General features: G+C 32.7%; 1 protein-coding gene across 1 annotated transcript; it reads left to right on the top strand.

Moving 5' to 3' along the window:
- The first annotated feature begins 854 nt into the window (after nucleotides 1–854).
- On the top strand, nucleotides 855–4,018 carry LOC105633419 (LRR receptor-like serine/threonine-protein kinase EFR). The gene is made up of 2 exons (XM_089722654.1): nucleotides 855–3,525; nucleotides 3,639–4,018. The coding sequence occupies exons 1-2, from the start codon at nucleotides 855–857 to the stop codon at nucleotides 4,016–4,018; spliced, it is 3,051 nt and encodes a 1,016-aa protein (XP_089578780.1).
- Nucleotides 4,019–13,704: the final 9,686 nt, after the last annotated feature.

Below are 13,704 nucleotides of genomic sequence, written 5' to 3' on the forward strand. Positions count from 1 at the left end.
AATCATCTGCCTCAATCCAACGGCCCTTGTGTTTTCTAAATCTTAACCATCCATTCTTATCCAATATCTACCGCTAAAGATTTAACTGGTGGATGAGATTATAATCTCTCAATGATATTTTTATACATGTTTACGTTCTCTCTTTAGACCTTGACAGTTTGCGTTGACTTATTCTTTAAAAGTGAAAAAAATGGACAGAATTGATACATAGTTTAAAGGACTGAAAATATGAGAATGTAGTTATTTTAAAAAAAATATAAAGGTAAATTAGTTCTTTTTAACAAAACATAACAGTACGATTATAATTTTTCCAAAATGATATTTTTATACTAAAATAGTAAAATTACTTGACACAGTTTAATATATATTTTATTATAATTAATAGAAATGTAGAAATAATTACAAGTAAAGAAATAATTACCAGTAATCTTCTTACATCTTGTTGTAAAAGTTGTCGGGAGTGAGAGATTTCAAGTTTAAATATTTTATTTTCACAAATTTGATAAGCCAGAGAGAGGGTTGCACAATAAATTACCCCCATGAAATGAGAAATCTCGAGTTCAAATATTTTATTTTCAAAAATTTGATAAGTCAGAGAGAGAATTACACAATAAATTACCCCCTTTGTATGATCCGCGGTCTTATTTCGGTCCCTTTTCAATAACTAAGGGAAGGTAATTGTCTGCTTTATCCCTCCCCTTGGCTGGCTCACTTAAAATCGACCATGGACAAAAATAATTACAAAATATACCCTGGAACGAATTGTTCCATGTATCACTGCTCAACTTTTATATAAGTGCCAATCAAAGACACAGAGAAAGGAAAAAAACTAAGGCCGCTAACCTTGTTCTGAAATGACGAGCTTGAGTAAATTTGCTGTTGCTTTTTCTTTAAAATGCATAATCTTCAACCTCCTGCTGGTGCAGCTGAGCCTCCAAACTCTCTCCATTGGAGGGAATGAGACAGATTATCTTGCCTTGTTACAGTTCAAGGCAAATATGCATGACCCTCAAAATCTGATGAGCTCCTGGAACGATTCACTCCATTTCTGCAATTGGGAAGGAATCACATGTGGCCGCAAACATAGAAGAGTGACCGTTCTTCATCTTCCATCTAAAGCGTTAGGTGGTTCTCTGTCTCCTTACGTAGGAAACATGAGTTTCCTTAGGAAGCTTAGCCTTCCAAACAACGACTTGCAAGGTGAAATCCCACCTGAATTCGGCTACTTGTTCAGGCTTCAAATTCTAGATCTTGGCAACAACTCCATTGAAGGGAAAATCCCAGTTGAGTTGTCCAACTGCTCTAATCTTCAGGGTCTTGCGTTACCGCGCAACAAACTAGCGGGAAGTATTCCATTTCAGCTTTCCAGTTTGTCTAAACTTACTGCACTTTTTATTCACAAAAATTATTTGAATGGAACCATTCCACCTTCCTTGGGCAATCTTACCTCATTGGAAATCTTAGGTGCAGCAGGAAATTTCTTGTTTGGAACTATTCCTGATACCCTTGGCCAGCTCAAGCATTTGTCAATTTTTGATATTTCAACAAATAAACTCGCAGGTGTAATTCCTCCTGCCATTTATAATATTTCAACCATCACCGGTTTTTCTGTGTACGAGAATCTACTTCATGGAAGTATTCCATCAAATATTGGCCTTCTCCTTCCACAACTTCAGTTCATACAGATATGGGGAAACAATTTTAGTGGTTCCCTTCCGGTTTCGTTATCAAATGCTACGAAACAGATCGATTTATCACTTAACAACTTCATTGGAAAAGTAGATGTTCACTTTGAAGCCCTACCTTTACTGAGTTTCTTAATGTTGGGTGGAAACAGTCTTGGAAGCAAAGAAGGTGATGATTTGAATTTTATTACCTCTTTGCTCAATCATAGCCATTTGAGTGTATTAGATTTGGAGCATAATAGGCTAAATGGAATTTTGCCGAATTCGAAAGCTAATCTATCTTCATCTCTCCAATTTCTAATAATTGGGCATAATCAAATATATGGAACACTTCCTCAATGGCTTTTTACTCTTGTTAGCTTAACAACAATGAGTATAGAAGTTAACCAAATTACAGGTACTATTCCCATGGAGATTGTTAATCTTGAAAATTTGCAATTGCTAATTCTTGATCATAATAGATTATCAGGACCAGTTCCATCATCCATAGGCAATCTATCATCATTGATTCGGCTTCATTTGCATAACAACAATTTTCATAGTACCTTACCTTCTAATCTTGAAAATTGGCGTAACATGTTGTTCTTGGATCTTTCTAGAAGCAACTTCATTGGTTCCATTCCTAAACAGCTTTTTTCTATCCCTACCATGCTAGTTTCAATAAATTTATCTCTAAACAACTTCGAAGGAACACTTTCATCAGAAATTGGCAATTTGTTCAATTTGAATGAATTGTATGCTTCAGAAAACAGCTTGACAGGCAAAATTCCAAATGAACTAGGTAAGTGCAACAGACTTGAGATCCTATTTATGAATGGTAATAATTTTCAAGGTACATTACCTTCATCATTTGCTTCTTTGAGAGGTCTTCGAATCTTGGAACTGTCTCGAAACAATTTATCAGGCAAAATTCCTGAATATCTAGAGAAATTTTCATTGGAATATCTGAATTTGTCTTTTAAAAATTTTGAGGGTGAGATTCCAATCAAAGGTGTTTTTGCCAATGCAAGCGCAATATTTGTTGAAGGCAACAACAGGAGATGCGGAGGCATACCAGAACTCAAGTTGCCAAGATGCGTAAATCAAGAAACAAAGAGAATAAAACTAGATGTTGTCAAACTTGTTACAATTGCAGGATCAGGTGTTTTCTGTTTGATCATCTTGTTAATCTTCTTGTATTGTAAATTTAAAAAGAACACCAAAGAGAGACCTCCCGACATGCTATTAAAATCGTTTCAAAGCCTTTCGTATAACAGGATTCTAAAGGCAACTAATGGCTTCTCTTCAGAGCACTTACTTGGTATGGGAAGCGTTGGTACTGTCTATAAAGGAAATCTTGAGGAGAATGGAGGATTCACTGCAGTAAAAGTAGTCAACTTTCAACAACTGGGTGGTGGAAAGATTTTCATGGCTGAATGCAAAGTCTTGCAAAATATACGTCACAGAAATCTTGTGCCAATCATAACTTCTTGCTCGAGTATAGATTTTCAAGGAAATGATTTTAAAGCACTTGTTTACGAGTACATGCCAAATGGGAACCTCGAAAAGTGGCTGCATCTGGGTTCTGAAATGCACAATCAGCCAATTGAGCAACTAAGAATAAACCTTCTTCAAAGATTGAATATTTCGATAGATGTGGGGAATGCACTAGATTATCTTCATCGCGGTTGCCACGATCCAATCATTCATTGTGATCTAAAGCCAAGCAACATCCTTCTTGACAATGATATGGTTGCTCATATTGGAGATTTTGGTCTAGCAAAATTTCTCCCTCAACTGATGAATCCAGTTCAAAGTAGTTCTCTTGGTGTAAGAGGAACAATTGGCTATACGGCTCCAGGTGATTAATACTCTCCTATTGGATATATACAGAGTTTAAATTTACTTATTCACTGTCAGAATTGCTTTCTTACTTTTTTTTTTTTTTTTTTTTTAATTTTGTAAATATTTTAGAATATGGTTTAGGAAGTGAGCTGTCAACGAGTGGAGATGTTTATAGCTATGGAATCCTTTTGTTGGAGATGATGACAGGAAAGAAACCTACTGATGATATTTTTGAAGAAGGTCTTAACCTTCACAATTTTGCTAGAATGGCATTACCTGATAATGTGTTGGAGATTGCAGACCCAGCACTCTTGCAAGAAGATGAAGGTGTAATGGAAGGAAGGAAAGTTGGATGCTTAATTGGCATAATTAAGGTTGGGGTTTCATGTTCTATTGAGTCTCCTCATGATAGAATGGACATGGGTACTGCAGTCAGCGAGTTGCTTTCAATTAGAAATAATTATGTGCGAATTAGAAAAACAGAGCCTTCCATGCATAGAAGTAAGTAATTTATCACTTCCAATTTATACTTTGACTTTCCAAAATGTTTGTGAAGAATGATAAAAATGGCTAACAAATAATGGAGCAAAAAAAATAATTTTTTGTACAATGTTTGTTTACACATTGGGTTTTACAAATGAAAATTAGTTTATTATATATAATTGAATCCAATAGGTCCATTGAGCCTTATTGGGTTTTGGCTTCAACCGACAATCATTATGGTTGAGTTGGAAAGAGTTCATCCCAATTTAAGTGCAAAGTGATCAAATCATAGTGCTGTGTATCAAGGATAAATGCAATTTTTATATTTGTGACTCTTCGGCAAAATTAACTGTTTTGTTAACGGTATTTAGCTGTTTGAATAACTTGTTATAAAAAGTGTTAATCTTTTATGTGTCTCTTCAATAAGATTCGTAAGTGGAGTGGAGGACTTTGGACCAAATTGTTGGGAGGCTAAATGCGGGGTCAATGTGGGTTTGTAATGTATCTAGTTGGTTATATATGTAACTTTTAAAGTATGAAACTTAAAGAAAGAAAGGGTTTGGGGACCTATATGTAATTTTTAAATGACGAAAGGTGAAAAATAAAAGTTTGGGGGGCATGGCCTGATTACCGTACATCCGTGTTGGACACCAATGTATTGTTTTGACGGAGGTTATTTGATAAATTTGGAGAATAAAATAAGGTAGATGAAGTATTTAGTCATTTGGGAAAAAAGTTTGACAGAGAATATAAGTTTTTGAAAGTTATTTGAGAGGTTTTCTAAACACCCCAGTCTTCAACACCTCGAATTGGGGCATAAACATGATTAAAAATTTTAATTTCTAAAATTATCCAAAATTATATTTATAAATCTTCTATGACAAAGGTATTTTCGTAATTATTTATTATCAAACCAAACAAAACAGTGTTATTAAACTTTCATTTCCCATACATTCTCCACAAACACAAAAAAGCATTTACCATACTTTCCCGTATCATACTTTACTATACCTTACTTTAATGATTCGTCCCTCCCTTACTTTAAATGGAATGCAATTTCAAATTTCAAAATATTTTGGAACAGAATTGGAATGATAGTCATTCCATTCTATAAAAGTTTGGGGGCATGGTATGTAATTTTTAAATGATGAAATGTGAAAAATAAAAGTTTGGGGGCATGGCCTCATTACCGTACATACGTGTTGGACACCAACGTATTGTTTTGACAGAGGTTATTTGATAAATTTGGAGAGTAAAATAAGGTAGACGGGGTATTTAGTCAGTTGAAAAAAGAGCTTGAGAGAGAATATGAGTTTTTGAAAGTTATTTGAGGGGTTTTCTGAACACCTTAGTCTTCAACACTCCGAATTGAGATGTAAATATGATTAAAAAATTTAATTTCTAAAATTATCCATAATTATATTTATAAATCTTCTATGTCAAAGGTATTTTCGTAATTATTTATTATCAAACCAAACAAAACAGTGTTATTAAACTTTCATTTCCCATACATTCTCCACAAACACAAAAAAAAAAAAAAAAAAAAAAAAAAAAGTCATTTACCATACTCTCCCTTATCATACTTTGCTATACCTTACTTTAATGATTCGTCTCTCCCTTCATCCAAACAAAACGTAAGTGTTGATTAGAGTGATAAGTAACTTCAGTTCCCGTCAGATTGAGAATACAATTTTATTGGGAGAGCAAAAAAACTTTTATTCTCTATGAAGAGGATTATACCTCTTGGATAAAAAGAAAAAAGTACAAACATTTTAGTTGAATTGAAGACAAATTGATCAAATTCTGGTGCTGTAATGCACCTGAAAATACATTTAATCTTACTATCAAAAATTTTGGACCCTCTTTACTCTATTAGATACGTTCTTGTCACCATTAGATGACTTGATTAAGTCAAGTTTAGTCTGGACTTGACCTTTGTTTACCCTTCGAACACGAAACTTATAATAGACGGTCCTCATTTTATAATATTATTATTATTAATTATTAAGCTATTAATTATATAAACTGAATTAATAAATGTCAAGCGTGAAGTATACCTGCTATCTATAAACATGTAAAATTAAATATTTTGATTTTTAGTTATATGTGATATTAATTTGTTATTTTTAAAATTTTAATTATGTTTTTTTAGTATTTATATATAAAAATATAGTGATTATTTCTTATTAAATTTAAAAATTTACATCTTACAAAATATCATAATATGTTAGAGTTGTATTTATAGTTAAGAAATTTGAAACTACCGAATTTCAATGGAATGGTATGGAATAGGATTTGAAATTCAAAAAATTATTTGGAATGAAATGGAATGCAATATTAAATTTCAAAATATTTTGGAATAGAATTGGAATGAGGGTCATTCCATTCTATACCCTTTGAATTACACCCTTAAGGCTAAGATGGTTAAAGAATATTACGGACAAATTACATAAAACCCTCCAACTCAAAATCCATACAGAATGCTGCAATAAAACTCGCAAGTGGAGTGGAGGACTTTGGACCATATCGTTGGGAGGCTAACTGCGGCGGTCAATGTGGGTTTGTAATGTATCTATTTGGTTATATATGTACTCTTTAAAGTATGAAAATTAAAAAAAGAAAGGGTTTGGGGACCTATATGTAATTGTTTTAGGGCATGTTGTTTCTAATAGAGGTATTGAGGTAGACAAGTCAAAGGTTGATTTAATTGTGAATTTACCATACCCCACAACTGTGAGGGAATTGCGTTCTTTCCTTGGTCATGCAGGTTTCTATCGAAGGTTTATCAAAAATTTTTCCAAGATAGCAGTACCTTTATCTAGATTATTGCAGCAGGATGTTAAATTTGAGTTTTGTGAAGAATGTAAGGAGGCTTTTAACAAGTTAAAGTCAGCACTGACGACACCTCCTATTATTCAAGCTCCTAATTGGTCTGTACCATTTGAAATTATGTGCGATGCAAGTAATTATGCGGTCGGGGCTGTTTTAGGGCAGCGTGAGGAAAAGCTTTTTCATGTGATTTATTATGCATCTAGGACATTGAACTCTGCACAACGCAACTACTCCACAACTGAAAAAGAGTTCTTAGCTATTGTTTTTGCTTTAGATAAATTTCGGTCATACTTGCTTAATTCTAAAGTGATTGTTTTTTCTGATCATGCAGCTTTAAAGTTTCTCTTAGCAAAGAAGGAAGCAAAGCCAAGACTAATTAGATGGATTCTTCTTTTACAAGAATTTGATCTACAAATCAAGGATAAGAAAGGTGCTGAGAATTTGGTAGCTGATCATTTGAGCAGGTTGGTGACACAAGAGGATCCAATTCCTTTACAAGAATTATTTCCTGATGAGCAATTGTTTAAATTACAAGGTATGATCCCTTGGTATGCTGATTTGGTGAATTATTTGGTTACTAAGACTATGCCTTCTGATTTAAGTAGAGCTAAAAAAGAAAAATTGAAGAGTGAATCTAAGTATTATGTATGGGATGAACCTTATTTGTGGAAATTTTGTTCTGATCAAATTATTAGGAGATGTATCCCTGATAATGAGATTGAATCAATTCTTGTTTTTTGTCATTCATTTGCATGTGGTGGTCATTTTGGACCTAAGAGAACAGGTAGAAAGATAGTGGATTGTGGTTTTTATTGGCCTACCATTTTTCGTGATGCATATATTTTCTGTAAAAATTGTGAACAATGTCAAAGAACAGGAAGTATATCTCGAAGGAATGAGATGAGTCAGACCCCAATACTTGTATGTGAAATTTTTGATGTGTGGGGAATCGATTTTATGGGTCCATTTCCTTCTTCTTTTGGTTTTACTTATATATTACTTGCTGTTGATTATGTTTCCAAATGGGTGGAAGCTAAAGCCACCAGAACTGATGATTCTAAAGTTGTTGTAGATTTTGTCAAGTCAAATATTTTCAGCAGGTTTGGAATTCCTAGAGCTTTGATCAGTGACAGAGGCACTCATTTTTGCAATAGAGCTGTGGAGGCATTATTAAAGAAATATGGTGTTTTTCATAGAGTTTCTACAGCCTATCATCCTCAAACAAGTGGGCAAGCTGAGGTATCAAACAGAGAGGTGAAGTCTATCCTAGAGAAGATGGTGAAGCCAAATAGAAGGGATTGGAGCCTTAGACTTGATGATGCTTTGTGGGCTTACAGGACAGCCTATAAGACACCCATAGGTATGTCCCCTTACAGGTTGGTTTTTGGTAAGATGTGTCACCTTCCTGTTGAGATAGAACATAAGGCTTTTTAGGCTGTTAGAAATTGTAATTTTGAGTTAGATGCTGCTGGTGTGGAAAGAAAGTTACAATTGCAGGAGTTAGAGGAGATTCGTCTTGATGCTTATGAAAATTCTAAGATTTATAAGGAAAAGACAAAAGCATTTCATGATAAACTAATTTTAAAAAAGGAGTTTGTGGTTGGGCAAAAAGTTTTATTGTATAATTCTAGATTAAAGTTAATGCCCGGTAAGTTGCGTTCTCGTTGGATTGGTCCGTTTATTGTTACTAATATGTTTTCTTATGGTGCTGTTGAGATTCAAAGTTTAGGAACTAAGAAGGTGTTCAAAGTCAATGGCCATAGACTCAAGCCATTTTATGAAGGCTTCCAAGAGCATTCACTGGAAGAAATCAAATTGAGTGATCCAATTTATTTAGATTGAAGAAGATGCTGTGACCATGTCGAGCTAACGACGATAAAAAAAAGCGCTTTTTGGGAGGCAACCCAGATTTTTTTTTTTTTTTGCTTTATTTTATTTATTTATTTTATTTGCATTCACTTGTTTGCTTGTTTGTCTGGCTTGTGTTTTGCATTTTATTCTGTAGCAGGTACCCTTTACCGGACAACAGCTTGGCTTTTGGTTGCAATTTATTTGATGAGTAAATTTCAGCGAAACAGGGCAGTTTTCTATTACTCTTGAGACCTTCCTCTTGTGATTTAATTGTGATTTGTCCACATTGAGGACAATGTGTAAAGTAAGTGTGGGGAAGGGTTTTATTATTAGGGGTGTTTTTATGCTTCATGGTATAAATAATGATGCTGAATTTATGATGGCATATTGCTGAAATTTTGAGCTTTCTTTTGTTAAATAGCTAATGCCATACAACTTATTTTGCTCATTTGTTTCTGCTGCCATTTGAGTATGATTGGTTGAGTTAGATGTCAGGCACTTATCCCATGAATTTTGAGTAAAATTTTTTTTTTTTTTGTTTGATTAATGATTTGAGCTGATTTTTGGGATTACTCCAAGGGTTTATTGTGTCCTTTAGGTAGGACTTGAAACTCTAATTTTTACGAAAAACTAAAGTTGAAAAGAATTTTATTCTTGGGTTTGAACGGTCCTTTGAACTAGGTTGAAAAGCAATTTCAATTAGTCTAACTAAGTCACTTTGACTGTTTTTGACTCTTGTGCATTTTTGAATAATTTGTTAAATTTGTGACTCTTTTAGACCTAGAATTTGAGGCTTGAGTTTAATTTTTATTGTATGAGCTAAATTTTGACCGTTACTTCTAGAATTCTTGGTAGGATACCTAGGTACAAAGATGAGCCTTTTATGTGTATGTGTTTTTGAGTCAAGAGAAAAGTCGAAATGAGTCAACAAGTGTAAGACTTGTAGCAGTCGGATCGCTTCGCTGCCCAATAATGGGTAAAGAGCAGTGCTAGTAGCCACTTGAGCTCGTGACTTCATATACCCGTAAGCAGGTACCATTGATGACAACTCAAGCACACGATAAATGCTCAAGCTTCTTGAAAAAAAAAAAAAAAAAAAAAAAAGAAAGAATAAAGAGTTTTCTTTTGTTTTTATTTAGTCTTTGCATGTATGGCTGCGATGAATTTTTGTATTTTGGTGAGTTACCAAGTAATTCTTTGAGGAACGGTTATCAACTTTTTGTTGCATGTGCTCAATTTTATATATTCAAGCCTTGGATTTTATGTTTAGGATAGTCTAAATTCAACTTATTAGTCTTGCTTGCACTTCATTCAAACTTAGTCAATTTAACTTTGCTTAGTAATTGACTTTATTTTTCCGATTGTTCTCATAAGGATTGTTTAAGGTCGAGAAGAGTTCTTCCCTTTATGTTTGAGCTAAGTTTTGTTGAGTTTTAAGTCATGCTTGAGGACAAGCATGGATTAAGTGTGGGGAAGTTTGATAAGTGCATTATCAAGTGCTTTAATTGTCTATATTCGTATGCATTTTTGGGTTATTTATGTGCTTAATTCACTTTGTTAGACAATTTTTACCAATTAGACATTATTTTAGTTGCATTTGGAGTAATATGATTAAATTGGTAAAATTTCAGCATTTTTTTTTATCTTGACCCTTATTCGGTTTTTCAGGGATATCTGGAGTTGTAGACCTTCAAATTGGATTCTGTTTGATGCGCTGGAAAGATGAAATAAAGTTCTACAATTTTCAAAGAGGAATCAGAAGCTAATTCAGGCTCAATATTGATCAAATTTAGCTCTGAAGTTTGAAGCTATGTGCTGTATAACTGAGCACAACCTATTCTGTCGTGGACTTCATATCTAGAGTTCCAAGTGTCCAAACTAACTCAGCCCAGGCCCATTGAATTCTTAGAAGACAGCCCTACAGTTGTTGTGAAGAAAACTACTTGAAGTGAGGTCGTTTTGATTGTCAAAAACGCCATAAAAGATCCCGTTTTGAGCAGAAACAGGGGCTTCAACCTGATCTGGTTTTTAGGTCGTATCTGCGGCTGTGAGTATGCGTTTTGGGCGAGCTTTAGTTCGTTAGAAAGGTGAGAAGGAGATCTGCAAATTTGTTGAAGAAGTCAGAATCAGATTCGAAGAGGAAGATGCTGAAAAACAGGGGAGAAATCAGAACAACAAGTATTTTCTATTTACTGCTTTTGAATTTTCCCAATTGATTAGGGATTCTTTTTCCTTTTGGAGGTGTTACAGCAGCTAGGAGGCACGTTTTTCTTCTCTTAGTTCATCTATTAATCTAGGTTTTTGTTCTTTAGTCTTTGTTTTGGTGATTGGAAGCCATGATTATGAGTAGCTAATTTTTTTACACCAATTCAAGGGATTTATCATCCTTGCACTTTTGTGAGACTTGGGTTTTAATTGAGTAGTTTCTTCTTGAATATCTGTTGTTTCTTGCTCTTATTGAGTTGATTCTATTGAATTCTCTGCTAAAAAGGCCTATTAGTGAATTGTTTGGTAGGATTAAGTGCTATTTCAGATTTCATAATCCGTAATTGTTATGAAAGTTTGAATGTTAGTAGCAATTAGATATTATTGATTATATTTCAGGTTTTCAGAATAATCTATAGAGACAATAGGGTTGAATTAAATGGTTTATGCTTTATAAATTGTTGTTCAAGTTTAACTGCTCCCTGATTCTTAATGCTTTTATTAAATTGAGAGGGATTGCTTAATACCCGATCGTTTAATAATTAGAGTTAATGAGGGTGCTGGGCTCAAGTTAACGAAATAGGGGAGTTTTGGGAATTTATCATGCTTTTTGATAAATTTCAGTTAAGTATTCAAAGAGTAATTAAATCATAAGTTGTCTGTGATCAATTGTGCATTGGATTAGAAATCACCTTGAATTGGTTTTTCATCAATTTGCATTACTACTTTAGTTTAATTAATTAATTTTCTTTTTGAACTGTTAAGTTGAATTTTTCACAAACAAACCCCCCTTTTTTTTTTTTAAACACAAAAATTAAGATTTCAGTCTCTAAGGTTCGACCTGAATTCACCACTTCTACAGTTACATTCAGTAATTTAAATTTGGTGGAACCGACAAACATCAAAAACATAAGATAATCTTTTTATCGGTCGTTCCTTTAATCTTGTGGATTATATTCATTGATCAAACACTTCAACTTATAAAATTACGACACTTTAATTTAAAAAATCATTTTATATATTGAACACTATTGAGGATAAAGAATTTTAATTTCTAATCAAATAAACTATAAAATTAATGCATACCTACCACACACTCCACTGCACTCAGAGACTCTCATGATAATTAGATGGAAATATTTCAACATTCATGGAATTTCCAATTAAGTGAAATTATTTATCTTTAGATAAGACAACAATTTGGGGTTCTACCTTCTCAACAAACCATTTTCAAAAGAAAAAAAAAAAAAAGCTTTTGCTTTATAGACTTTGCAAGTCAAGTCTTAGCACTAACGTTGTTTTGGGTCCAAAATGTAGAAATAATGGAGCAAAAAAGTAACTTTTTGTGCAATGTTTGTTTACACTTGGACTTGATGAGCCTAACACATTGGGTTTTACAAATGAAGATTTGTAGAAATTGTTTCGTATTTACAAATTTTATATTTTAATTATTTTTTAAAAATATATTTAAATATTAGATATAAAACCCCGATTGAATAGTATTGAACCTGATTAAACCTTTCGGTTCAGTGAATTCCTACCGTTACCGGTTCAATGACCGGTCCAGTTCTCAGAATATTAATTTTTATTGAACACTTGTAATTGAAATCGCTAGCTACCAGCTAAAAGTTGTGTTCGACAATAAATTTTTATTAGAGTTTAAGTAGAATTTTATAAAAAGTTAACTCATGTAATGTTTAGTTTTAGTGTTTCATGAAAAACTACTTAAATAGCGAACAACTAAAACAGCTACGAGCTATCAAAACAGTTAATTTTACCAAATATATAAAACAGCTAACAGCTATTATAACAAAGCAATTGACAGTTAACTACAACAAAATAATTGACAGCTAATATAACAGTTAACAACTACTAAAATAATTAATATCACCAAACAAACCCTTAACGTGTACTTACATCTAGAGAAAAATATAAACTTATCTTGGAAAGTGATTAGGTGAGAATATATGGTTCTGCATCCTCGCCAACTCATTCTCGTAGAAAAATATAGAGGATAGAGGATTTTTTTTTCTTTTTTAAATTTTCACTGAGTATTTTAATATTTTTTAGATATAAAATTAATTTCGTTTCAGGAGAATATCCTTATTGAGTATAAAATTAATTTTATTTTATGGTTCATGATTCTTTTTCCAAAATTAAAAGCTAGGTAAAATACATTTTCAAAAGATAGGGGACGAAATAAAAAAATTACTATTTTAAGGTGCAAAATTTGAAAAAAATTTTAGGGTAGGGGCCCTCCCACTAGTAACTTGTGATAGAACAAACTATATTTAAATTTAAATGTATCTTATGATTTGAGTGCACCATAAAAAATGAATATCCAGTTTATTGTGGGTTATTGCTTGCAATTTTCCATCTTTTAAATAATGACAAAAACCATTGACCGAAAGATTTCTTGAGATGAATGAGTTGATTAATGGTGTTTGATCAACATATACTTTTCAACTATCATCCTCAAACTTTATTAAGAATTGATTAATGCAATGGAACCATTGATTGGAAAGCACGACTATTTTTTGTTACGAAATAATAAAAAACGGCCACAGATACAATGGAGATTAAAAAGAGTAGAAATACTTATAAATTCACGTTAAATTTCTTCATTTGTTCCGTTAAATTTATTAATTTTTGACCTTTTATGGGAATTAATAAAATAATTGAATCATCTCAATTTTAGAAAAAAAATATGAATAATTGACTAATTTACCCCCTCCAATTAATTGTTCATTTAATTGAGATAATGTTTAGTGTACATATCTAGTCAATAATAAAATTGGAATAAAATAATTAATGTTATTTTGAT

The sequence above is a fragment of the Jatropha curcas genome, chromosome 6 (assembly GCF_041381405.1).
Source record: "Jatropha curcas cultivar XTBG-Jc1 chromosome 6, XTBG_Jcur_1.0, whole genome shotgun sequence".
Taxonomy (NCBI): Eukaryota; Viridiplantae; Streptophyta; class Magnoliopsida; order Malpighiales; family Euphorbiaceae; genus Jatropha; species Jatropha curcas.

Coding starts and splice junctions, on each gene's coding strand:
- LOC105633419 (XM_089722654.1), top strand. CDS start 855: ATGACGAGCTTGAGTAAATTTGCTGTTGCTTTTTCTTTAAAATGCATA. Junction 3,526..3,638: donor AATTGGCTATACGGCTCCAG/GTGATTAATACT, acceptor TAAATATTTTAG/AATATGGTTTAGGAAGTGAG.